Below are 26,971 nucleotides of genomic sequence, written 5' to 3' on the forward strand. Positions count from 1 at the left end.
GCAGTCTCTGGCTGTCTCCGCATGGGCTGAGGCCCCTTGGGACGCCGCACACCTGCCCCCGGCCTGGCCTCACCTGTGAGGATGATGTTGGGGATGCCACTGTGGCTGGCGTATCCCAGCTGCTGCGAGTCCGGCAGGCTCCCGTGGCTGCCTGTGAGGCCCATCATGGCCGCCTGCGAGTAGTTGAGTGTGGAGCCAGGGCTGTACAGGCTACTGGAGCTGATGGCGTTCTCCATCATGTTGAACTGCTCCAGCTGGGAAAGGAGGCACACCAGGCTGTGAGGGCCACCATGGGCCTGCTCGGTTGGCCACCCTAGGCCCTTGGCTGCTGTGGCTGGCCTGCCCACAGCTGGGGACGATGTCCCTGCAGGATGCCTGGCACCCAGGCTGCCAAGCACGAGCCCCGCTCCGCCCGCCACCTGGGGCCTCCCCACCACCCTGGAGGCTGGCTGGATGAATGGATGAATGGATGAGCAAGTGAGTGAGCAGCTCCAGGCTGCCACCAAGCCCCCTGGATGCCCCCGATCCTAGCCTCCACGAAAAGCCAGCACAACCTCCCGGCAAACCCGCGTGCACGGTCCATGCCTAGGCGCCGCGTCCACAGCCACGGTCCCATCCCTGTCTGGCCCGGCGTTCGCTGCCTGCCCCTCCTCACCCTCTGCCCTTGGCCTCCGCTCTGTGGGAGGGCACAGATGCCAGGGGAGGCAGCGCTAGGCCACCCCTGCCGGGGACTCAGCCTCTGTAGCCCACAGATGGGACAGGGTGGGGGCCAAGGGGCAAAGCTGTGGGGCAGGCAGGGGCCCCCCGAGCATGCGCAGCTCTGACTCGCAAGGCCCAGGTCCCAGCAAGGGTCCCAGCGAGCATCTGTCCTGGGCACCAGCCGACTGGCGGCCTGGGCGCCCGCTCACCTGGTGGGACAGAGCATTGGCCTGCCTGGCCGCCATCTGCTGCTCATAGTACGCGTCCCCAAACACGCTGCCCAGTGTGGAAGTGTGCTGCAGACAGAAGAGAGGCCTGCTGTGGTCACGGCCCGAGGCCAGGCAGGAAGTCGGCACCTCCCAAGCCCAGCTGGAAGACAAGAGGCCCTTGGAACCTCCCAGACGGCGCCTGGGATGGCAGAAGGCTGATGATGATGCTTATTTTAGGGTTCCAGAAGTGCCCCTCAATCCTGGATGACTTTTTTCCACCACCTGATCCTGGGAGGCCTCTGCACCCCAAAACCCCCTTCCCAAGGCCCCATCCCCATCTCCTCTCCTCAAGCCAGGGTAAGGGAGCCTCCATTTCCATCATAGGGAAGTTGGGGGCCACAGGGATGAGGAACTCCCACCCAACAGGGCCCAGAGGAGAACCTGTCACCAGGGCCAAGGCGGGAAGTGCCCAGACGTTACATTCAGGACCGAAAGTGCACTTGGTGACTCCTGACGGGAGACAAAGGACAGTATGCAAGCCACGTACATGGACAGGATGGGCGTGCAGAGCCAGCCACCAGCTGAGAGAGCACAGGACAGGCACAGGGAGAGCCCCCGCCCAGGGCTGCCGGCCTGCAGGACCTGGAGCCCTACTCCTGCTATCCGAGGCCAGCAGGGCTCTCAGAGGCAGGGGGACAAGGGCTGTCCCTGTGACAGGAGCAGGGGGCTAGGGGAACTTACACGTGGTGGAGATGCTAGAAAGGAGGCACCCGGAGCCCCTGCCCAAGAGATGGTGGGATGAGGCCTGGGTGGGGTGTGGAAGCGAGGAGATGGTGGCTGTGGACGAGGCCTCGGGAGCTGCAGCTGCAGTGTGACCTTGAGGCTGCAGGAGGCCTGGTAGCATCCCAGGGGCTGGGAGCTCTGGCTGGTGTCCCCAGGAAGCCACTGTCCCCCAGCCATTCTCAGAACTACAGCATAAGGCATGTGCCCTGCAAGGCATCCAGGTGAATGTCTCCACAGACCCAAGGCCCTGGCCCTCTCCCCTGGAGCTCCCCATCTGAGCTTTGCTCTAGAGAGATCCCCTTTGTTCCAGGAAGATCCCAGCGCCTTAGTTTCTGGCCTCAATCCCAGAGAGGGGCCGGCCACAAACCCACTGGCTGCTACTGGTGGTCAGTGGGCAGACAGCAGAGACAAACATGTTCACCCTGGGGCAAGAGGGCTTGTGAGGTTGGACATCCCACTCAAACGCCAGGGAAGAGGTAAAAAGGTAAGCCAAGGAAGGGAACGCCAGCCCGCGTGGCAAAAATGCTATCTTGGCCCTAAAAATCAACGGTTTCGGGTTTTGGAAACAAGGACTGCAAGCTTGTAGCTTGGTTTGCCCGAGGCGAGGGAGGCAGGCAATAGGTAATGTCCTGGCTGCTGTAGAGCTGGTCCAAAGCTGAGTCTGTTCTGGGGCTCGGGGTGTGGGGTGGGACCAGGCTTCCAGGACAGCGCCTGATCCTGTCCCTGTGGGCTTGGGCTCAAAAAGACCTGGCATATGCGGGGGAACACAGGCTGAGGCTTCCCTGTGAGGCTGCCATGAGGGCTTGCCAGAAAGGTGAGCTTGAAGTCGGGAGAAAGCCACAAACCGGACCAAATGGTAGCTGCCTGCGGCCCAGGGCTTTGCTGGGGTGCACACAGTGCCTACTCGAGGCAGGGCACAGCAGGTGTGGGGTGGTCTGGGCCTGTGGGACCGAAGGGTGAGTCCTTGGAGACACAGTGCAGAGGGAAGGCAGGTCTGGCCTCCACCTAGAACCACCTGCCCCTGAGAGCCCCATCCTGATGTCCCCACACCTCCAAGAGCTGCCTGCCTCCCGCATCAGTGCACGACGGACACCAGACACACAGACATGGGCTTGACAACACCGCCACCTGCTCGCTGCCCGACAAACTAACCCGCTTTGGCTTGGGGCCCAAAAATTCACCAAACGTTCTGGTGACTCTCTCCTGAGAGAAACTGGCTTGACCCCTAATTCCTGTCCTGTCTCACACGCAAGAGGGACCTCACTCAGGAATCAGCCCCCTCTGGGCTGCCCACCTGCGACAGGCCCCACCTGCTGCTTCTCCAGCACCCCCAGCCCCATCCCCAACAGCACCACACGACGAGACCAGACACGCTGCCAGAGCCCGAGAGCTCCGAGAGCCAGTGTGGACAGACTGAGCATGCGCAGACACCAGGCTGACCCCCATGCCTCCCCGAGATCATTGCTGCCCCCGACTTCGCTTCCAGAACACGGGGCTACAGGCAGTGATCCCAGACATCCCTTGCCTGATGGGGCAGATGTCCCTACACACGTGTGAGAGCTGGAGATGGGGGCAGAGGGGCTTCACTGTCCTTGTCTGTGGCACTCACAGTTTGCCCTGGGACAAGGGAGCCCAACCTCAGCCCTGGAGGGGCGACTCTTCTATCTAGCTGGGAAGTAGGACGAGAGCATCCCCTCTACCAGGGACAGGGATGGCTTCAGCACCTGGGGCACAGCAGTGGCTGCTAGGGGCTTCTCAGCTTGGTGAAAATGTGGGGATGAGATGGTCCCAAGATAGTGGAGTTCTGGGGAGGCTCTGCTGCCAGGGTAAAAAAAGTTGGGGGCTGGATGTTGGCTTTGTGGGTACCCCTTTTCCCAGACATATGTTCTAGATGGAATGTGGGGTCTACTGGTCACACCTGATGTCGAAGTACAACACGAGGAGGCTGAGTGGGGAACCAGGCTGGCTGCTTCCACCGGCCAGGCAGAACGGAGGAGTATTCCGAGGAACCTGAACCTGGGAGGGGCTGGGGCATCAGCGAGCCAGGGTCCTACGGTGCTGGGTGCAGCAGGAAAACCCAGGGCTGATGGGTGAGGTCTGAGGCCGGCCTCAGTCTCCTGTCTGTGGAATGGGGACAAGGGCCCTGAGACACTGCAGAGGGGCTCAGAGAAGCCTCCTGGGCCAGTGGTTCTGAAGAAACACAGCTGCCTATGGGGTGAAGGGGAAAGCAGGGCCGAAGAGTCAGCGCCTTCTCTGCGGGCCGGCCAGCCATTTCAGTTGCACCCCCAAATCGGGGGAGCCCCCAAAGCTCCAGCTCACTCTCCGGGTGGCACACTAGGTGTGGAAGGCATCGCCCCTGGGCCACTCAATGCGGACATCCAGGCAGGGCCACAGCCATCGCTAACGTCACTAATGTACATGAGGCACCCTTGTCACCCCCACCTAGTATTCAGCAGAGGCAGGCCCTGGTGGCTCCTGGGAAGGGGCCTGTGGGGTTGCTGCCCTGGTGCAGCCTGGTGGGTGCACAGCTCAGGTCCGATGGCGTGGACGGGATGAGATGCATGAGGACATGCATGAGGACAGACAGCGGGCAGGGAACACACGGGGCATGAACAAGACGAGCGTTGGCGCCCGCAGGCCAAGGGGGAGGCGACGCCCCTTACTTGCGGGGAGCTCCCCGGGGAGAAGCCTTGATTGGAGACTGGCGAGGTGGGAGACTGGTTGGCCGGGGAGCCGGCGCTAGTGCGGTACTGCTGTAGAGCCGGCGCCTGCGATGACAGACAGGTCAGCATGCCGCAGCCCAGCTGTCCCAAGCCCGGGCTCCAGTCCCTACTTCCCGGGAGCAGCCTGATCAGCCCTCCACCCCTCACACCTTGGTGATGGCCGCCACCCCACTGGTAGGCAGAGGAGCCTGGGCACCTGCAGGAAAGGTGGGTCCCTGAGACCTAGGGGGAGCTGCCCCCAAACCCAGCTTCCCAGGAAGGAACGGTGTGGAGGGTGGAGAACTGCCCTCCTTCCTAAAGCTACAGGAGGGTGATCAGAGGGTTGGCCCTGACTCAGCAGGCTCAGACCCAGATAGCAACATGTGCACTCTCATGCATGCACACCGACACAGAGACACACCCACGTGCACACATATCCACACTAGAATATATATACCCACGCATGCACACCCAGACACATGCACACACATCCACGCACATATGGACACCCCCACATGTGTACACATATCCACACACGAATGTACATACCCACGCATGCACACCCACACATGCACACATACCTACCCACACCCACAAATGCACACACATGCCTACATCCACACACAAATGTACACACCCACAAATGCACACATGCACACATCCACACAAATGTACACACCCACACATGCACACATACCCACACACAAATGTCCATACACCCACAAATGTACATACCCAGGCATGCACACGTGCACACACATCCACATGCATGCACACCCATGCAGGGGCATACCACATACACCTGCACCCACCCACTTGTGCACACCCACAACCCACACACACACAGCCCCACGGGCAGGGAAAACCCAAGGCTGGGCAGGCGGGTGCTGCCTCCTATTCCCGGCTCTCCCTCACTGTGTGCCCTGGGCAGGTCCCCTGCCTCTCTAAGCCCCCAAGTCCGCAGCCCAGCAGGTCTGGCCCGTCTCTGGGGGTGGGGACTGAGTGAAGGCCATCTTGCTAGCAGCCCAGGCTCCCAGCACGGGGCAGTCAAGTCACTATCCCTGCCCTACTGCAGGACAAACCTGCCTGGGTTATGCCGTCTGAGACCTGCAAGGGGCAGCCACTTCCTCCACCTGCTTGAGGGACCAAAGGCCCAGGCATCTCACTGCTATGACCCAGACCTTTCAGAGAGGCAGGCTGGGCCAGGCTAGGCCCTGGATTCAGACCACGCTCTAGTCCTGGCACGGCCCAGCCATGCTGTGTGCCTGCAGACAATTTGCCTGACCTGTCTGAGCTGGTCACTGAATGAGGCCCAGCCTGACCAGTCCAGGGTCTATAACTGCTGTCTCCCTCATGTCCTTGGTGGCACTTTCTGGGCAGTTTGGGGTAGGGCTTGAGTCCAGTGGGGTGGGGCGGGCAGGGCGGGGGTGGCAGTGAGCTCGCCTGTGTGGGTGACAGAAGTGCCAGCACTGTTACTTAGGGATGACTGACTTGAAGTGGGGGCAGGAAGCCATCTTTCTTGTGGGGGGTGCTGGACATGGACAACCTGACCTAAGAGCCCTAGAGGGTCGTCCCTGCACCTGGTCTGGACACCCTGTGCCTCCAACAACACCCAGCTCCAAGGCGAGGCCCCACCTTGGGAGCCTCCCCCAGGACCTGCTGTGTTTCCACCAAAGGAAAGACTTGGGCACTTTCCCACCCGGGGGCCCTGGGTGGTACCCTCCGAGAGGTCAGAGCAGCTTGGGAATGTGGGTCTCTACCTGTAGGCTCACCCGCCTGCCCCGCCCAGCTCAGGGGGCTGTTCTTTGCAGAGCACACAAATTTTTGGAGGACATTTAGCCTGGGGCTGGTAGCCGGGTCAAGTGGGAGGACTCGTGCACCAAACACAGGTCCCTGTTTCTCTGGATGTGGCCCAATGCAGCTGTTTCCCACCCAGCCCGCACCACTGGAGCAAGCAGGTGGTCTGCAGAGTCAGGAAGATTTGTGGGTATGGGGTCAAAGCCCAGCCCTTGTCTGCTTGAGCTGGCCCTGAGCAGAAAGTCCAATGGTCTGAGCTGCAGCCCCCAGCCCTGGGCCCCAGGCGCTGTGCCCAGTGGGCTGCCGCCTCTCGGACTGGCTTCGTCTTTCCTTCCCTGATGAGCTTACATCACCTCTGGCCCCCAGCCTGCGCCCCGGCCCTGAGAATGCTGTACTCTTCTTGCCTCCAAGGAAGCCTGGCTTTGGATGGGACAGGTCAGACAGGCCAAGAGGGGGTGCTCGGCAGTTAAACATGGGGTGGCCCACGTTGGGTGGAGTCTGGGGCCAGCCACCTGCTCATGACTCAGTTTCTCCATCTCTACAGGGAGTGACAGTCTCAGTTTCATTCCAAGGGGTAGACCCGTGGAGGGCTGGGCCCGGGCAGTGTTCACTGGGGTCCTGACCCCTGGCCCATGCAGCAGGTAACCCGACTGTTCTGCAGCCCCCCGGGCTGTCTTCACAAGACCCCCAGCCAGGCCCCGAGGGACCCCACCCTGGGCTTACCGAGGCGATGTCGATCCCCATCGACGGCTGGCCAGGGTTCTCTGGGGGGGACTGGGGGAGAGAGGACGGTACGGTGACCGCAAGTGGGGGCGGCTGTGGCCCACGAGTCAGGCTGGCGCTGGGCAACAGGGGGCCACCGGGGGGCAGGCGGACGGGCGCCTGTGGGGGTGGCGGGGGTGGTGGCTGCTGGGACGCGGGTGGAGGAGGCGGCGGGGGTTGGGGCTGCGGCGGTGGCTGCTGGGAGCCTGCTTGGGTGAAGAAGGCGTAGGGCAGCTGCTGCTCCAGAGACAGGGCGTCCATGGCTACGGCCTGCAGGAGAGGAGAGCGTCAGGCAGGGCAGGCCCTGGTTGTCAGTGCCTGGTCCCCTCAGGCGCCCACAGCCTGGCATGCTCAGCAGGTGGGGTGGAAGTGCCTGTGATCATGGACAGCCCCTGGGCTTGGTGCTCCTTCATGATGAGGAAGCCCAGGCTAGAGAGGGTGGGCCTCACCCGGGGCGCCAGGGGTCAGCTGGAGCTGTGCAGGACCTGACCTCCTCCAGCTTGTTGTGCCTGCACCCACACTACAGGCCGTGCAGCTCAGGCCAGTCCTGCAGGGCAAGCCCAGGATGGCCATCTCTGGTGGCTCAGTGAGCAGCCAGCTCCCAGCAGCCCCTGTGGGTGACGCAGGGAAACCTCAAGTGATCTACCTGCCTCGGCCTCCCAAAGCCTTGCCCACCCTGAGGATGCTGGAGAGGATGGGGTTGCTGGAGATACCAGCATGGCCGCTCACCAAGGGCTGGCTCAGGCCTTCACAGAGCTGGAAAGAGGAAAATCAATGAGAGGGAAGTGTGTGACGGTGGCTGTCTGGGTGGAAACTCACAGCCAGGTGCTACCAAGCTGACAGTCCTTTGGGAAGGTGGGGTCCCTGCCCTCTAAGAAAGGCTGAGTGTGCTCAGGAGCTATGGGACAAAAACCACTTAGCAGGATGCCCGGCCTCTAAGGACCAGTGGGTCATTTGTGAAGGGAAAGGAGTTTCCAGATAGAGGGAAGGGGCAGGTGTCAGATTAAGACAGCCTAGCTCATAAAGTGGCTGAAGACACAGCTGCCAGGAGCCAGCGCCCACAGCTCTGTCTGGACCTTGATCTGAATAAGACAACTTCGTAAGCAGACAGGAGACATGAGGGCCGAGGGGCGGGGAGAAATGGAGTTCGGGCCGGGCATTGCCAGGTACCAAGGAACTACCATTAACTTGGTTGTAGGTGAACAATGCCACTGTGGTTACGTTAAAAACAAACAAGCGGCAGGCATGGTGGCTCACACCTGCAATCCCAGCACTTCGGGAAGCTGAGGTGGGGTGATCACTTGAAGTCGGGAGTTTGAGACCAGCCTGGTCAACATGGTGAAACTCTGTCTCTACTGAAAATACAAAAATTAGCTGGATGTGGTAGGCACATGCCTGTAATCCCAGCTACTTGGGAGGCTGGCCCAAGAATTGCTTGAACCTGGGAGGCAGAGGCTGTAGGAGCACCAAGAGCATGCTACTGCACTCCAGTCTGGGCGACAGAGTGAGACTCTGTCTCAAAAAAATAAAATTAAATTAAAATAAAAAAATAAAAAAAAAATTTTTTAAGTCAAGGTTCTGTTAGGGTTTTTTTGTTCTGTTTTTAAAAAGACAAAATGGATAAATTTCTAGAAATGCACAAATGACCAAAACTGACTCAAGAAAAAACAGAAAACCTGAATAGCCTTGTAACAAGGAGATGAGATTGGAAACTTCCCAACAGATTTGAGCTAAGACACAGGGGGCTGCACTGGTGAATTTTACTAAACTCTTTTTTTTTTTTTCTTTTTTAAGACATGGGATCTCACTATGTTCCCCAGGCTGGACTCAAACTCCTGGGCTCAAGCAATCCCTACTTCAGCCTCCCAAGTACCTGGGACTACAGGAATTTACCATTACACCCACCCAATTTTACCAAACATTTAAAGAGGAATTAAAAATGCTTCCAAAAAATAGAAGAGAAGTGAACATTCCTAACTCATTCTATGAAGCTGCACTGATTAGGTAAAAAAGAGGGAAGACTCAGATTACTAAAATCAAAAAATGAAAGTGGGAACTTCGCTACCAATTTTACGTAAATAAAAAGGATTACAAGGCCAGGTGTGGTGGCTCACGCCTACAGTCCCAGCACTTTGGGAGGTCGAGGTGGGCAGACTACATGAGGCCAAGAGTTTGAGACCAGCCTGGCCAACATGGCAAACCCCATCTCTATTATTTATTTTTTTAAATTAGCTGGGCGTGGTGGTGGGCGCCTGTAATCCCAGCTACACAGGTGGCTGAGGCACAAGAATTGCTTGAACTTGGGAGGCGGAGGTTGCAACGAGCCAAGGTCACGCCACTGCACTCCACCCTGGGTGACAGAGCAAGACTCTGTCTCAAAACTTTTTTAAAAAAGGGATTACAGCCAGGCGCAGTGGCTTACATCTGCAATCCCAGCACTTTTGGAGGGCAAGGCAGACGGATCACTTGAGGTCAGGAGTTCGAGACCAGCCGGGCCAGCATGGTGAAACCCCATCTCTACTAAAAATTAAAAAAAAAAAAAATTAGCCAGGCGTGATGGCACATGCCTGTAGTCCCAGCTACCCGGGAGAGTGAAGCAGGTGCCCAGGAGGCAAGGTTGCAGTGAGTTGAGATCGTGCCACAGAACTCCAGCCTGGGCTACAGAGCAAGACTTTGTCTCAAAAAACAAAAACAAACAAACAAAAAAAAGGGATTGTAAAAGAGTATTATGAACAATTTTCTGCCATCAAGTTGGATAGCAAAGACGAAATGGACAAATTCCGAGACAAACTACCCAGAAAAGTACATAAGCAAATACAGCAAACTGAAAAATCAAAAGCTAAGCTCTTGAGTTTTTTTTTTTTTTTTTTTTTGAAATAGGGTCTCACTCTGTCTCCCAGGGTAGAATGCAGTGGTGTGATTATGGCTCACTGCACCCTCCACCTTCTGGGCTCAAGTGATCCTCTCATCTTAGCCTCCCTAGTAGCTGGGAACACAGGTGCACACCACCATGCCCGGCTAATTTTTTGTATTTTTGTAGAGACAGGGTTTCACCATGTTGGCCAGGCTGGTCTTGAACTCCTGACCTCAAGTGATCCACCCACCTCAGCCTCCCAAAGTGCTGGGATTACAGGCATGAGCCATGGTGCCCGGCCTGAAAATATGGTAACAATTAGAAGTGTTGGGAGCATTCTCAAGGTTTCAGGGCCTCCTGGAAGGAGCACGAGGCCTGCCGAGAGGTAGAGCCAGGGGTCCACCTTTCCCTTTCCCCCTCCCACTTGCCCCCCACCTTGCCCTTGCACCTGAGTGATGGGTGACAACGGGGACAGGGTGGGCGATGCCTGCTGACGCCTCGCCTCTGTGCTCAGGGACAGGGGGCTGACACCAGCTGGGCGGTGCTGTGGAGAGGAGCCAGGTGTGCTCATCCCTGGAAAGGAAGTGGGAGGGAGGGAGAGTGGGTGTGAGACTGATGACTGAGAAAGGGCTGCTTACACACCCACAGTCACACTGCATGGGAATAGCTTAACTGCTCAGACAGAAGCCCGTGGGCATGTCCCAACTGCCAAACCTGGGCACCCCCTGAAGGCCCTGATCCCTAACCCAGGGATCCCACAGTCCTGCACAGTCTGTTCTCCTTCCTTCCACGAATGGGATATCTCACAGCCAGTCAACCAGCACGTCCTCATCTTTGGAGCATACAATTGGCCCCCAGATGGACATGTGACCAGGCTGGCCCAATGAGAGCCTTCCCAGGAACTTTGGATGGAATTCCAGGAAGGGCTGTCTGAAGCCGTGCGTGGGGCATCTTGTGGTGAGGGGAGGAGCTAGCTGAAGGGCTGTGGGGGAGAGGCAGCATCTGAGCCTGCTTCCCACTTTTAGGAGACAATAAATGTCTTTTTTTTCTTTTGGCTGAAAATGGCTTGGGCTGTGGTTAGCTTCAAGCCAGCAGGTCCTGCCCAATGCTGTGGTTTTGTCCACCGCCTCATGGATCTTGCCCTCCTTCGGTGACTGTGTCCATTCCTGTAGCTGCTTCTCTTGGCCCCCAGACCTGAGCACCTGCTGTCCCCCATGTCCCACGTCCCTTCCTCCTCCCCCGACCTGGTGCATTCCCCGAGCTGCAGTGCCACCTGTCAGGCTGCCTGAACTAAAGAATGTCACTCCTCAACATCCTTCCCCCTCTCTGCCCTAGGGTCTAACACATTCATTCCTGCTGGAGGTCCTGCCAGGGGCTGCCTCATCACCCCTTCCCTCACCCCGGCCCCAGAGGCCCTTGCCCTGAGCAACCCAATCCTTGGATTCTGCTGCAGTGATGGAGCTGGGTGAGGACAAGTTCAACGTGGCAGTAGCTGGGGCTGGTTATCGTGGGCACCATGCCAGACAGGTAACAAGTCCCTCAGTGACAGGAGGAGCACTGGGGGCCTGGCCTGACCCCCATCCACCCTGGAGACTCGGTTTCCTGGCTGGTGAGATGGCGATGATAACAGCCGCCCTCTCTGGTTCAAAGTGAGGCCCTGGTGAGGTCAGGAGCAGGCTCTGAAGAGCGTCTGGCCTGCAGTCAAGGCGGGGGTGAAGCCGCCTGACTCACCCCAGCAGATCTGGGCACCAGATTAACCTTGTTCCGGCAGATGAGACGGCGGGTGAGTGGGCCCACGGAACACACCCGACAAGCGCCGAGGGGAGATGACAGACGGCCTTGTCCGTGCCTAGGGCAGCTGCTCACCGGGGCGAGCTTGGTCACGCCTGCACTTCCCCTCGGACGCCCTGGCAGCTCTGCTTGGCTGCGCGTGTGGGAGGAAGCCTGGTGCTGTCGACTGCTCCCCAGGCAGCAAGCGCCCTTTGCAGACCCTGGCGTCCAGGGAGGCATCAACAGACGCCTGGGCGGGAGGATCTGGGGGAAGCCTGCTCAGAGTACACTCAGAGTCATGACCTGGGGCCACTCCCTCATCTTCTCCTGAGTATCCACCATTTCGTGCATCCAGCAGGCCAAGAGATGCTCGGTGCCCAGGTCAGAAGCAGAGGTCAGGCTCGGTACAAAAGTAGGGGCAAATGTCAGGAGTGTGTGAGGGTATGGATGTGGGATGACAGGGGCGGGTGGGGCCTGAGGCAAACTGGAGCACTGTAGCCCATCTTGAGGTGCAGGACATTGTCCATGGCCACTGGGCTGTCTGATTCTTCAAGAGCAGCCAGAAATTTGGTATTCTACTGGCACTCCCCTGGTTTTTTAATGTTGATTCTAAGTACAGTCACGCATCATTTAACAATGGGGGTGACTTCTGAGAAATACGTTGTCCGGCGATTTCATGGCTGTGCATGAGGATCACAGAGCAACTTACACAAACCTGGATGGCAGAGCCTCTGCATACCTCAGCCAGATGGTAGGGCCCTTGTTCCCAGGCTACAAATCTGTACAGGGTGAGTGTCCTGAATACCGTTGGCCAGGCGCAGTGGCTCACGCCTATAATCCCAGCACTTTGGGAGGCCGGGGCAGGCTGAGGGCAGGAGTTTGAGATCGGCCTGGCCAATGTGGTGAAACCCCATCTCTACTAAAAATACAAAAATTAGCCAGGCGTTGTGGCAGGCACCTGTACTCCCAGCTACTCGGGAGGCTGAGGCAGAACTGCTTGGACCCGGGAAGCGAAGGCTGAAGTGAGCTGAGATCACATCGCTGCAATCCAGCCTGGTGACAGAGTGAGATTTTGTTTAAAAAAAAAAAAAAAAAAAACAGTAGGTAACTGTAGCACAATGGTAAGGACTTGTGTGTCTAAGCCTACAAAAGGAGCAGTAAGACACGGCATTATACTCTGATGGGGCCACTGCCGAATATGTGGTTTGTTGTTGTCTGAAACGTCAAAATGTGGCCTGTGGCTATATCACAGATGCACAACTGTGGGCCTACACGAAACATATCATGGGATGGATTTGGCCCTTGGGTTGCCAGTCTCTAACGTCTGCCCTGAATACAAGGGGGTTTTTAATACTCCACTGGCTACAAAGTGAGCTCTCGGCCACCCCTAGAGAGGCCAGTTGGCCCAGGAGGGCGGACGGGCGCCTTGCTGTTGAATTCCTGTTGGCAACCTGGCTCACCTTCGGGAACAGGCGCAGAGCCAGCTGGAGGGGAAGTCTGGGGCGGGCAGGGAGAGCTGCCAGGGGAGGGCGGGCCAGGTGGCAGGGCCCGCCCGGACTCAAAGCTGGGCCAGGAAGGAGAAGCCAGGGCCTGCCCTCCTCCTGCACTCTGGGAAGCAGCCAGGGATACGGGAAATGTAGATGGAGCCAAGGAGGGTACTGTCTCCCCAGCCACGAAGGCCTCTTTCTTCCTCTCCGAAGAGCTCATGTTCTGACTGGTGGGTGGGCTTTGGGGAAGGGAGGGGGCCACCTTCGTGTGTGCCAGGGGCCGGCAGCTCGGCTTGATTTAAAAGGCGCCCAGAAAGCAAAGCCCCTGCCAGGCGAGCTGCTTGGGCGGCAGGTTCACAAACAACCCAACACATGTCAGGCATTACCGGGCCGCTCCGGCCAGCACCGGCTCCGGCTTCCACATGTGTTGTGTGTTTCCTTGCGCTTGTCTAGACTGGGCGCCGGCTGGAGATGCGCAGCTCCTGGGCGGGCGCTGGGGACTTGCCAAGGACCCTCCAGCGGGAAGGGAGCTATGTGCTCTAGTGGCCGTGAGGAGATGTGAGGAGAAAAGCAGGGGTTGGGAGATGGCGCCTTCTATGCGGGGCAGAGGAACCTGCAGCCCCAGCGCTGGCCTTTGGCTTTCTGGTTCTGCGCAAGTGCGTTTGGATGCTGCCTGCCTGGCCCTGTCTATCTGGAGACAATGAAAAAGGCTCCTCCGAATCGGCTGTGTTTTCTGGGCCTTCTCTGGTGCCCTCTGTCCAGTGGCAGAGCCCCTCGGGCCCAGGGCCCAGGTGTGGGAGTCAGAACACAGCCTTGATGCGCTCGGGCTGGGGCCCTGTCCCCTCTTCACTGTTCTGGTCCCCATGCCCTCCTCCAAAATACCCATGAACATTCACGGCACCCTCCACACCCCTTGCCTGCCCCGGCCCTGCTGGCACCAAAGCCAAGAGTGCCTCCAGGCTCCTCACTCTCCTTCACTCCCTGCATCAACCCGGCCCCCAGGTTGGCCAATTTCACCCTGGAGTCTCCCAGCAGAGCCCCTGATTGGGGTGCTGTCCTGCTCCAGCGGCCACCCCTCCCAACAGCTCCTTCTTCCAGGGCAGCCAGGGGGACTCTGCCAGTTACAAATGTAAGCATGTGACTGTCTCATGGAAAGCCCTGCCTGGTACTGCCTTCCCAGCCTGGGGCAGAGGCAGGATGGGCTGTGGACTGGGCCGGGGCCGGTTCATTCTGCAGCTCTGGGGCAGGACAGAGCACAGAGAGGTGGCATGTGTTACCCCCACCCCCAGTGCATCCCCCAGCCTGTCCCACCCCCTGGGGCTAGTTTGGACCATGCCATTTCTCTTCCTTAGAGGCCAGGTGCCTGCCACCTCCGGGATGCAGGTCACACACTGCACAGCCAATGGGGGACACAGGCAACAGCTAAGGAGGGAGCAGCAATGTGGGCCACGGCAGGGGTGCAGGAAAGCCATGTGGCAGGAGAGGCCAGGGCTGGAATGGCCTTGCCAAAGGGACTAGCTCTGAGCGGGGCAGGGCAGGGGAGGGAGGGAGGCCTGCGGCTGCCTGGAGGGGAAGAACTACATGTGCAGAGAGGCCCTGAGGTGGGGCTGGGGCTAAGGTCAGAGGGTGGAGGGTGGGCCAGGGTGGACATCCCAGGCCCTGGAGGCCTCAGGCTTTCACTGAAAGGGAGCTAGGGGCCGTGCAAGGTCCCAAGCAGAGGAAGCCATGGTGGTGGCTGTTCTGGATGGAGAGGCGGTTGGGGGCCTGGGGAGAGGGGTCCAGGTTAGGCCAGGTCCTGAGGGCGGAACCGACAGGGTACGCTGACAATGGGCCAGGTCCAGGTCTGGGAAAGGACAGAGGAGTTGGGGGGACACCTCTACAATCAGTGCAGCCACAGAAGGGGGATCCCGGGGGAAGCAGGGCAGCAGCAGTGCCAGGAGCTACTGGGACAGGCGAGGGGCCTGTGCGACGCCCCTGTGGATGTGGCTGAGGAAGAAAGGAGTGTGGAGCTGGAGACAGGGGTGGGAGCGGGGAGACTGCGGTGTGACAAGCAGGTCGCTGTCAGATGTCAGGTGGAGGAAGCAGGTCGGGCCTGATCCCGCCCCCCAGTGAGGGGCTGGGGGCAAGGAGGGGCGGAGGGAAGGCCTAGCCCACCCCACCTGGGTTAAAACCCCCAGGACTCCCCTCCTGGACTCCCCAAAGCACCACCACACACCCTCAAACCCACTGTCTGGTGTCTGGGGGCACCACACGCTCCTTTCTACCAGGCCTGAACTCAGGCCCCACCCCTACCTGGGATGCCTGTGCCCACTGGGTCAGCCTGTTGGCCACCCCCCAGCCCTCTCCCCTATGCCCTGGTGTTTGGGACAGGACCCTGCCAAGTCATCCTGCAGATGCCCGTGTTGTCTCCACGAGCTGGTGCTCTGTCCGATGGCGGAGTGTCCCTGCCTTACCCTGGCCGGTGCCGCCGATGCCCAGGTGCGTCAGGTTGGCTGCGAGGTTGCCGGTGCTGCTGGAGCTGCTCAGTGCGGGGAAGGTGGGCTCCTCGGGGTCCAGCGGGGTCGGGAGCGGGGAAGGGAAGTGGATGTTGGTCAGGTCGGGCAGGGAGCCCCCTGTGTTGTGGGTGGCGGGGATCAGGGCTGTAGTGTTTTCCTGGTCGGCGGATGGGAAGATGCTGGGGAAAGGCCAGAGGGAGGCAGGAGTGAGCTTATGCAGCGGGGCTGGTCGGGGGGCAGGGGGCTGGCGGGAGAAAACCAGCGGTGCAAAAGGGCACCCCCCATCAGGTGCTGTGTGCTTGGGAAACCACTGTCGGCTGGCACCTGGCTGGGACCTTGGAAAGCAGCCTTTCACCCGGTGGGGACAGTGGGAGCCCGGGGGCAACGACTTCCCTGAACCCAGGAAAGGGTATCATCCCTGGAAATGAGGTGCCTGAGGGGTGGGCATGCGGGGGCTCTGTCACTGGCCTCCGGTCACATGGTGTCCCTCTTGCAGGGACTTGCAACCTCAAGAGAGTGGACAGAATGCCCCAGGGTGGATGGAGCAGCACAGCAGCTGCGGTGTGCAGTGGGGGGCCCTGTGGAGACTTACTTGATTCCAGGGACCTCACAGGACTTGGGCCTGGACCCCGTCTGAAAGAGAAGACAGCAGAGCCTGAGCCCTGGGGCACGCCCTGTGGGGCCCTCCTCCTGGGCACTGGGCCTCCTTGAAACGGCTGATATTCCCACAAAGCCCAGAGATGCACCATGGGAACCAAGCTTGTTGGGGCCACAGAGCCGCGCAGATGGAGGACAGGGGCACCCCCCAGGGTGGAGGGGCGGGCCCCAGACATGCCCAGGGTGAAGCCAAGCATTGCACAGAGAGGGTTTCCCTATGGGTTCCCTCCCCCTGCCCCTGCCCTCAGTGGGCAGTCTCTTTTCAGAGAAGGAGCCTGGAGAGAATATGGTATGTGGATCTTTTTTAATTTGTATTTTATTTCATAGAGACAGGATCTCACTCTCACTTTGTTTTTTTGTTTTTTTTTTTTTGAGACGGAGTCTCGCTCTGCCGCCCAGGCTGGAGTGCAGTGGCCGGGTCTCAGCTCACTGCAAGCTCCGCCTCCTGGGTTTACGCCATTCTCCTGCCTCAGCCTCCCAAGCAGCTGGGACTACAGGCGCCCGCCATGTCGCCCGGCTAGTTTTTTGTATTTTTTAGTAGAGACGGGGTTTCACCATGTTAGCCAGGATGGTCTCGATCTCCTGACCTCGTGATCCGCCCGTCTCGGCCTCCCAAAGTGCTGGGATTACAGGCTTGAGCCACCGCGCCCGGCCAAGATCTCACTTTGTCACCCAGGCTAGAGTGCAGTGGTGTGATCACAGCTCACCGCAGCCTCAACCTCCTGAGCTCAAGTGATCCCGAGTGGCTGGGACCATAGGCACACATCACTGCACTGTGCCGGCTGCTTTTTAAATTTTGTGTAAAGTGCCTCTTGACACTCCCAAGGCTGTACCACAGCAGTCAGCGGCCAGCTCAGCAGAGGGGCCTCTGCTGAGCTGGCCGCCATAAGCCCTGGTACCCGAGGCTAAGTGTCCCTAGAGCCGTCCCAAATCATCCATGCCATTCCCAGATCATGGTGGCAGGGATGTTGGGGGCAGGAGTTCCCTCTGTCCAGTGCCCACCGGGCAAGTTTATGAGCAGCCACCAGTCTCCAGGGAGTGAATCAAGCCCAAGGGCCAAAGGAGGGAAGAACTGAGTCAGGGAGCCCCAAGAGGCTTGGACCTGATGCCCTAAACTCAGTGCAGAGGTCACTGCCCCTGTCTTGGGGCTGACCAGCTTTGCAGCAAGACCTAGACATATGATTTCCCCGGGGACCCTCAGGGTCTGCTACTTCCTGAGTGTCCCGAGATGTCCCTCTGCTCTGCGGGCAGCCACACTCATCCCCAGTGACTAGGGCTTGGGTAGTCCTCAGCACGACACTGGTTTTTCTGCTTGGCTGCGGAGCACTGTCAGGACACTTTCGGGATGTGGTATACGGAAAGGACCCACAATGGGCTCTTCTTGGACTGTGGCCCACAGAGCCTTTGAAGTTCAGAGTCTTGGGAAGGGCTCCTCCCCATTTTTTTTTTTTTTTTTTCAGAGATGGAGTCTGACTCTGTCGCCCAGGCTGGAGTGCAGTGGTGGGATCTCGGCTCACTGCAAGCTCTGCCTCCCGGGTTCACGCCATTCTCCTGCCTCAGCCTCCCGTGTAGCTGGGACTACAGGTGCCCGCCACCAAGCCCGGCTAAGTTTTGTATTTTTAGTAGAGATGGGGTTTCACCATGTTAGCCAGGATGGTCTTGATCTCCTGACCTCGTGATCTGCCCGCCTCGGCCTCCCAGAATGCTGGGATTACCGGCATAAGCCACCGTGCCCAGCCTCCTCTGCCTTTTTAAAAAACATTTAATTTTAATTTTAATTTTTAATTTTTTTTTGAGACGGGGTCTTGCTCTGTCGTCCAGGCTGGAGTGCAGTGGCACAATCTCAGCTCACTGCAAGCTCCACCTCCCAGGTTCACACCATTCTCCTGCTTCAGCCTCCCGAGTAGCTGGGATTACAGATGCACACCACCACACCTGGCTAATTTTTTTGCATTTTTAGTAGAGACGGGTTTCACTGTTAGCCAGGATGGTCTCGATTTCCTGACCTCATGATCTGCCTGCCTTGGCCTCCCAAAGTGCTGGAATTACAGGTGTGAGCCACCGTGCCCAGACTAATTTTTATTTTTAAATTTTTTTTAGAGATGAGGCCTCACCGTGTTGCCCAGGCTGGCCTCAAACTCCTGGGCTCCAGCGATCCTCCTGCCTCGGCCTCCCAAAGTGCTGGGATTACAGGCTTGAGCCACAGCACCCGGCCTGAGGTGTGGACTTCCACAGCAATGGGAAAGAAAATCATAATCCCAGCAGAAAGATCTGCCAGGTACCTCCGAGGGCTTCAGAGGCAGGGTAGGGTCCGGATCTGGCTGTGAGGACACAGTAGGGTAGCAGGGCAGCCTCCGAACCCCCACCGCTCACCCACAGAGTCCGGTGAGTGGGTCCTGTGGAGGGGATGCCCAGGAAAACCTTTCCGGAGAACCAGTGCTTCCTTCCCTGTGAGTTGGGGGTACTAACACCAGCCAAGACAATGGGATCACTGCAGGCCCTGGGGAACTACAGGCTCCAGGTAGGGGCCCCCGAGACTCCTGTTCAAGGACAAAGGCAGGACCGTCTTCTGCTCTCGGCAGGCATGACTAGACAGAACCCTGGCCATGGATGAGGCCTCCCAGTGTGACACGTTTCCGCCCCTGGGGCCCTGGGGCAAACACTTCTGGCTGAGTTCTTTCAGGATTATCAGATGAAAAAGGCAAACGCGCTGGCAGAGGGTGGAGCTGGCCTCAAAGTGCACACACCGTGAGGGGGCAATGCCCAACCCGCAGCCACTGGGGCGCCCGAGGGGTGGCGTGCGACCGGCGGGCGTTAAGCCTCTGCGGGGAACGCCGGCTGAACGGGTTTCTACTTGGCCAGAGCCTCCTTCATTCTGAGAGTAAACATTCGCCTCATTACCGGATTTCTGCAAAGCACACTGGCGATCACGTTCTCAAGAATACTTTGAAAAGCATTCCACCCACATTATGGAGACATTAATGGATTTCTGAGCAGTATCAAAAATTCACCCACCACCCCACTCTACCATCAGGGGTGTGTCTCCCCTCTGCAAGGTGACTGTCGCCATCTTCCTTTTCCTGAGTAACGGCAGAACATCCAGCTGTGTGGATGGACTGTGGCCTACTTACCCACCTCTCTGCTGCTGGACATTTGTTTTCTAGTTTTGTTTGCTGTTAGAATTTTTTTTTTTTTTTTTTTTTTTTTTTAGAAATAGGGTCTTGCTCTGTTGCCCAGGCTGGACTCGAACTCTGGGCTCCTGGGCTCAAGTGATCCTCCTGCCTTCCAAGTAGCAGGCACACACACATATCACACTAGCTAACTGTTTTAAAATGTTTTGTAGTCTCAGTATGTTGCCCCGGCTGGTCTCAAACCCTTGGGCTCAAGCAATTCTCCCACCTCAGCCTCCCGAAGTGCTGGGATTACAGGCATGAGCCACTGTGTCTAGCCCAAAGTTTTTTTTGAGATGGAGTTTTTGCTCTTGGTACCCAGGCTGGAGTGCAGTGGCGCAGTCTTGGCTCACTGCAACCTCTACCTCCCGGGTGCAAGTGATTCTCCTGCCCTAACCTCCCAAGTAGCTGGGATTACAGGCATGTAGCCACCACGCCCGGGTAATTTTTTGTATTTAACAGAGACGGGACTTCACCATATTGTCCAGGCTGGTGTCAAACTCCTGACCTCAGGTGATCCACCAGCCTCGGCCTCCCAAAGTGCTGGGATTACAGGTGTAAGCCACTGCACCTGGCCTAGAGTTCTTTTTTTTTTTGAGACCAAGTCTTGTTCTGTGGCCTAGGCTGGAGTGTAGTGGCGCGATCTCGGCTCAATGCAAGCTCCGCCTCCGGGGTTCATGCCATTCTCCTGCCTTAGCCTCCCAAGTAGCTGGGACTACAGGCACCCGCCACCACGCCCAGCTAATTTTTTTTGTATTTTTAGTAGAGACGGAGTTTCACCGTGTTAGCCAGGATGGTCTCAATCTCCTGACCTTGTGATCCACCCGTCTTGGCCTCCCAAAGTGCTGGGATTACAGGCGTGACCACCACACCCGGCCAAGAGTTCTTTAAAGTTTTTTTCCCACAAGTGTGGAAATCCCAGTGACTCCTTGTGCCAAACTGAAACACAGAGACAGACCCCAGGAGTTTGAGACTAGCCTGGGCAACACAGTGAGACCCCACTCTTTAACAAAAATTAAAAATAGGCCAGGCGAGGTGGCTCATGCCTGTAACCCCAGCACTTTGAGAGGCTGAGGCGGAGGACTGCTTGAGCCCAGGAGTTCGAGACCAGCCTGTGCAATGAAGTGAGCCCCTGTCTCTATAAACGATTTAAAAATTGGCCGGGCGTGGTAGCTCACGCCTGTAACCCCAGCTACTCGGGAGGCTGAGGCAGAAGAATCACTTGAGCCTGGGGGGCGGAGGTTGCAGTGAGCCCAGATCGTGCCATTGCACTCCAGCCTGGGTGAAAGAGTGAAACTCCCTCTTAAAAAAAAAAAAAAAAAAAAAGCTAGGTTTGGTGGCACACTCCAGTAGTCCCAGCATCACAGGAGGCTGAGGCAGGAGGACCGTTGGAGCCCAGGAGGTTGAGGCTGCAGTGAGCTGTGTTCCTGCCACTGCACTCCAGCCTGGGCAACAGAGTAAGATCCTGCCTCAAAAAAACAAAAAATACAAAAATTTGTCAGGCATGGTAGCATGCGCCTGCAGTCCCAGCTACTCTGGAAGCTGAGGCAGAGGACTGTTTGAACCCAGGACTCCAAGGCTGCAGTGAGCTAGGGTGGCACCACTGCACTCTTGCCTAGGTATAAGAGAGACCCTATTTCTAAAAAAAGAAAAAGAGTCTGTCATCCCAGCACTTTGGGAGGCTGAGGCAGGCGGATCACTTGAGGAGTTTGAGACCAGTCTGGCCAACATGGTGAAACCCTGTCTCTACCAAAAATACAAAAATTAGCCAGGTGTGGTGGCGCACGCCTGTGAGCCCAGCTACTTAGGAGGGTGAGGCAGGAGAATCGCTTGAACCCGGGAGGCGGAGGTTGCAGTGAGCTGAGATCACACCATTGCACTCCAGCCTGGGTGACAGAGCAAGACTCTTTCTCAAGAAATAAATTTAAAAAACAATTAATTAAAATAAATATAACAAAATTTAAAAAGAAAAAGAAAAGAAAAAGAAATACACAGATGGATATAAAGGGCTGACAGCACCACCCACACTCACCAGGACAGAGGATGCACAACCTTTGTGAGACGCCCCTCAGTCAGGTCTGCCTGCTGGTATCTGCGCACCTACATCTCTGCGTGTTTTATGCCTTTTCCAATATTCTTATTCTATTCTGTCCACATGACAATAGTATCAGGAGTGTCTCTCATGATTTTAAAATTTCTTCAAAATCCCATCTCCTCGAGGGACTGAAGACAATTTCCTCAATAAATCCCTCACTCCTGAAATGTGCAGGCTGTTTCTAGTTTATTGCAAAAGCTCTGGAAAATACCTTTAAACACATCGCTCCCTACTTGTTCCTCAGCTCTCAATTATCGAATTCCTGAAGAAGAAATTGTTGGAGCAAATACTTTTTTTTTTCCCCGGACAGAAGGGGTCTTGCTCTATTGTTCAGGGTGGAGTACAATGGCACAGTCATAGCTTACTGCAGCCTTGATCTCCTGAGCTCAATCGATACTCCCGCCTCAGCCTCCCAAATAGCTCAGAGTACAGGTGCACATCACCACACCTGGCTCATTTTTTGTAGAGGCAGGGTCTCACTTTGTTGACCAGGTTGCTCCCAAACTCCCGAGCTCAAGTAATCCTCCCACCTCGGCCTCCCAAAGTGCTGGGATGATAGGTGTGAGCCATGTCCAGCCTGGAGCAAACCCTTTTGAAAGGATTTTGGCATAGGCTGGTCCATCACTTTCCCATAGCGGAGGAGTAATTGCATTGCTGTCCCTTTCGCTGCAACTTGACCAGCAATGGGTTTTCTTTTTTTTTTTTTTTTTTTTGAGACGGAGTCTCGCTCTGTTGCCCAGGCTGGAGTGCAATGGCACAGTCTCAGCTCAGTGCAACCTCTGCCTCCTGGGTTCAAGCGATTCTCCTACCTCAGTCTTCCAAGTAGCTGGAATTACAAGTGTGCACTACCACACCCGGCTAAGTTTTCCTTTTTTTTTTTTTTTTTTTTTTTTTGAGACGGAGTCTCGCTCTGCCGCCCAGGCTGGAGTGCAGTGGCCGGGTCTCAGCTCACTGCAAGCTCCGCCTCCTGGGTTTACGCCATTCTCCTGCCTGGGTTTACGCCAGTCTCCTCCCAAGCAGCTGGGACTACAGGCGCCCGCCATGTCGCCCGGCTAGTTTTTTTTTTTTGTATTTTTTAGTAGAGACGGGGTTTCACCATGTTAGCCAGGATGGTCTCGATCTCCTGACCTCGTGATCCGCCCGTCTCGGCCTCCCAAAGTGCTGGGATTACAGGCTTGAGCCACCGCGCCCGGCCCCTTTTTTTTTTTTTGAGACGGAATCTCGCTCTGTTGCCCAGGCTGGAGTCCAGTGGCACCATCTTGGCTCACTGCAAGCTCCACCTCCTGGGTTCAAGCCATTCTCTTGCCTCAGCCTCCCGAGTAGCTGGGACTACAGGCGCCTGCCACCACGCCTGGCTAATTTTTTTTTTTTATTTTTAGTAGAGATGGGGTTTCACGATGTTAGCTAGGATGGTCTCGATCTCCTGACCTCATGATCCGCCCGCCTCAGCCTCCTAAAGTGCTGGGATTACAGGCGTGAACCACCACGTCTGGCCATAATTTTTTGTATTTTTAGTAGAGACAGGGTTTCACCATGTTGGCCAGGCTGGTCTCAAACTCCTGACCTCAGGCAATCCGCCTGTCTTGGCCTCCCAAAGTACTGGGATTACAGGTGTGAGCCACCACGCCCGGCCTGGGCTGTAATTCTTCATGCAGTTCCGGCCTGTAGGATAAGGCCTGCTGTTAGTGATCAACAGATCTAACAGATTCTCTGAATTTGAAGATGGAAAAATCAGAGTGAGGTTCCCTATCTCGGGAAGGTGAAGCCACCCCAACCTGCCATTTTGTCACCTTTGCCCGGGTGATGCTTGAGAAGAGAAAGAAGAAAAAAAGTTTTTGAAAGCTCACAGGCTCTTACCTTCTTGCTGTCCCATGCTTGCTTGGAAAGGTTTTTGTCTGCCTCTGATGTGGTCTCTTCCATTCCTGGGACTGTTAACAGTAAGACTGGGGAGGTGGGAGGGGGAGAAGAAGAATCAGAGAAGAAATTTCTTTGCAGCCGCATGGTGGCACCAGGAGGACACGTCCCTGACACACAGAGTCACCGCCACGGTAAGACTGCAACTGTCCTAACAGGAACTTCTGTGGACTGTACTAAAACCACAAAAAAGGGCTTCATGACAAACATCAACAACTTTATTTATTTATTTATTTATTTATTTTATTTATTTATTTTTTGAGACGGAGTCTCGCTCTGTCGCCCAGGCTGGAGTGCAGTGGCGCAATCTCAGCTCACTGGACGCTCCATCTCCCGGGTTCACGCCATTCTCCTGCCTCAGCCTCCCAAGTAGCTGGGACTACAGGCGCCTGCCACCATGCCCGGCTATTTTTTTTTTTTTTTTGTATTTTTTGTAGAGATGGGGTTTCACCGTGTTAGCCAGGATGGTCTCGATCTCCTGACCTCGTGATGCGCCCGCCTTGGCCTCCCAAAGTGCTGCAATTATAGGCGTGAGCCACCGTGCCCGGCCAATCAATTTTAAATAAGTCAGAGAATCTGTGACTTAAGAAAAAATAGATCAGGCGCAGCGGCTCACACTTGTAATCCCAGCACTTTGGGAGGCTGAGGTGGGCAGATCGCCTGGTGTCAGGAGTTCAAGACCAGCCCGGCAAACCTGGCGAAATCCCATCTCTACTAAAAATACAAAAATTAGCTGAGCATGGTGGTGGGGACTCGTAATCCCAGCTACTCAGGAGGCTGAGGCAGGAGAATCGTTTGAACCAGGGAGACAGAGGTTGCAGTGAGCTGAGATCATGACACTGTACTCTAGCCTGGGTGACAGAGTGAAACTCTATTTCAAAATAAAAAAAAAAAGAGCCGGGCGCGGTGGCTCAAGCCTGTAATCCCAGCACTTTGGGAGGCCGAGACGGGCGGATCACGAAGTCAGGAGATCGAGACCATCCTGGCTAACACGGTGAAACCCCGTCTCTACTAAAAATACAAAAAAACTAGCCGGGCGAGGTGGCGGGCGCCTGTAGTCCCAGCTACTCCGGAGGCTGAGGCAGGAGAATGGCGTAAACCCGGGAGGCGGAGCTTGCAGTGAGCTGAGATCCGGCCACTGCACTCCAGCCCGGGCGAAAGAGCAAGACTCCGTCTCAAAAAAAAAAAAAAAAAAAAGAAAGACAAAGAGAAACAAGGCTGGGCACACAGGGGCTCACACCTGTAATTACAGTACTTCGGGAAGCCAAGGCAGGCAGATTACTTGAACTCAGGAGTTTGAGGCCACCCTGGGCAACATGGTAAGACCCCATCTCAACAAAAAATAAGAAAGTTGGCTGGGTGTGGTGGTGCGCGCCTGTAGTCCCAGCTACAAAAGAGGCTGAGGTGGAGAGAGATTGCTTGAGCCCGACAGGTGGAGGCTGCAGTGAGTTGTGATCATGCCACGGCGCTCCAGCCTGTGTGACAGAGCAAGACCCTGTCTCTAAAATAAAATAATATAAAACAGCAGCTCTGGAGCCTGAGGATGTGTGGATTCTGCTTCCCACAGAGGACGCTGAACCAGCATGGGCCTCAGAGGCCTCAGGCTGCAGAGAACAGCCAAGAATCTCTCCCAAGAGCAGCTGCCTAGCTTGTGTGTATATTTTTCTTTCTTTTTTTTTGTTTTTTTCAGACAGTCTTGCTCTCCCACCCAGGCTGGAGTGCAGTGGCACCTTGGCTCACTGCAACCTGCCCCTACTGGGTTCAAGAGATTCTCTTGCCCCAGCCTCAGATTAAAGGCGTGTGCCACCACGCCTAGCTAATTTTGTTTGTTTTGTTTTGAGATGGAGTCTCGCTCTGTTGCCCAGGTTAGAGTGCGGTGGCGCAATCTCAGCTCACTGCAAGCTCCACCTTCCGGGTTCACATCATTTTTCTGCCTCAACCTCCAGAGTAGCTGGGACTATAGGCACCCGCCACCACGCCTGGTTAATTTTTTGCATTTTTAGTAGAGACGGGTTTCACCGTGTTAGCCAGGATGGTCTCGATCTCCTGACCTCGTGATCCGCCCACCTCAGCCTCCCAAAGTGCTGGAATTACAGGCGCAAGCCACCACACCCAGCCCATTTCCCCATTTTCTTTATGCCTGTTGCACATTTCTTTTTTTTTACTTGTAACTGGGAGACCAATGATGAGCACAGCCAGATAGGCCAACCCTTCCTTGTTCAAAGCCAGGCTGCGAGGAGGCAGCCAGGCCAACCCCAGCCCTGTTACCACCTCAGGCCCTCCTGGGAGAGTGGGGATAGACGATGTGTCCCCACCAAGCCCCCACTCTAAGGCCACCAGGGGTCCCACGTCACAGCTCCTTTCCCGGGTTACAGTGTCCCAGGGGATGGTGACATCCTGGTGCCCACCCCTCGGATGTCCTGTGTTTGTGGGGACCTAGTAGGATAAGGAAGCAGCAGCCTCAGAACAGCCCACTCATTAGGAACAGCAGGGAAGCCCCAGGCACTATGCTGTCCTCAGTACCCCTGGGTGTTCCAGAAGCCTCATTTTCATTATGGAGACATTCTCTTCTCCCTCCCGTCTCTGCTGCACGCTGAGCCGGAACCCCAGAGTGAGGTTTTGGCCAACAGTCCTCCTCCTCCTCCTCCTATCAGCAGAATCTCCCTTGCGTGTTAACCACCCACTCAGTGAATCACAGCGATACAAGCATAGGTATGTGAGCCCTAAGCATGTGCAACTCTCTGGCTTCAGCGCCTTGGGCCAAAGCAGGTTCCCTGGGGCTGGCCTCACAGCCTCCACGCTCCCCCGTCTGATGGCACCGCCCCAGTTTTTAAGACAGCATATGCCCTCCTTGAACGTTCCCAGGGTGCCGCCTCCACGCCCAGCTTCAAATCGGAGCCAAGGACCTGGGTACAGATCCGCCCCCGCCACAGGGGTGTGCATGGCTCAGCTGGAGGCGACACTCTGGCCAAGAGTTGGGAAGAGATGGCCTCTTTCTCACTCGCTATAGCTAGGACGGGCCCAGGGGCTGCAGGTGAGGAGAGTTCTCAGCAGCAGAGCCAGGGAACAGTCCAGCTGGAAGCCATGGAAGGAGCTGAACCTGCGGCTGAAGGTCGACCCCTGGCCTGCTCTATCGTGAGCAGACAAATGCTCCTTTTGCATGCGCTTGCTGCCGCTACATTTGAAAGAAGCACTTGTGCAGCACCCAGACTTCATGGCCATACCCTCAATCCAGGAATGGGAGCCAACGTTCGCCTGCAGGGTTGTTTTCTCTGCCTAGAAAACTCCTATGCACTCTTCAAAACCCAACTTAGATAGCACCACCTCTTAAAGTTTCCGATCCCCTCCCCCGATCCCTCAGCATGGTCTGAGTCTTCCTTTGAAGGGCCATCTGCCCACAAGCTTGTGACCTCCTGGAGAAAAGGGGTTACCTGCTGGACTTGCCTCACCCCAGCAGAGACACCCAAGTCCCCTGTTCATACCTCTTTTCTGGTGCACGTCCTGGGACCCACTGGTAAAGGATTCTGGCTGCGTGGGCGTCATTGTGCTCTGGTGCAGGGCGGAGTCAGAATTGGTC

General features: G+C 56.6%; 1 protein-coding gene across 6 annotated transcripts in view; it reads right to left on the reverse strand.

Annotated features, from left to right (window-relative positions):
- The window catches only part of CRTC1 (CREB regulated transcription coactivator 1), a 102,307-nt gene that overhangs the window by 6,385 nt on the left and 68,951 nt on the right, over window positions 1-26,971 (reverse strand). For 3 of the 6 annotated variants that reach the window (XM_033200054.1, XM_033200053.1, XM_033200058.1), the window contains 9 exons: window positions 26,877-26,971; window positions 23,338-23,423; window positions 16,151-16,191; window positions 15,517-15,737; window positions 10,255-10,379; window positions 6,914-7,222; window positions 4,355-4,459; window positions 909-995; window positions 74-254 (listed from right to left, as the gene is read on the reverse strand). In XM_033200054.1, the coding sequence (XP_033055945.1) occupies window positions 74-254; window positions 909-995; window positions 4,355-4,459; window positions 6,914-7,222; window positions 10,255-10,379; window positions 15,517-15,737; window positions 16,151-16,191; window positions 23,338-23,423; window positions 26,877-26,971 (1,250 nt within the window). The remainder of the gene's footprint in view (window positions 1-73; window positions 255-908; window positions 996-4,354; window positions 4,460-6,913; window positions 7,223-10,254; window positions 10,380-15,516; window positions 15,738-16,150; window positions 16,192-23,337; window positions 23,424-26,876) is intronic. The other 3 variants (XM_033200057.1, XM_033200055.1, XM_033200056.1) reach the window with 2 other exon arrangements.

Source organism: Trachypithecus francoisi, unplaced genomic scaffold (genome assembly GCF_009764315.1).
Source record: "Trachypithecus francoisi isolate TF-2019V2 unplaced genomic scaffold, Tfra_2.0 Lachesis_group5, whole genome shotgun sequence".
Lineage (NCBI taxonomy): Eukaryota > Metazoa > Chordata > Mammalia > Primates > Cercopithecidae > Trachypithecus > Trachypithecus francoisi.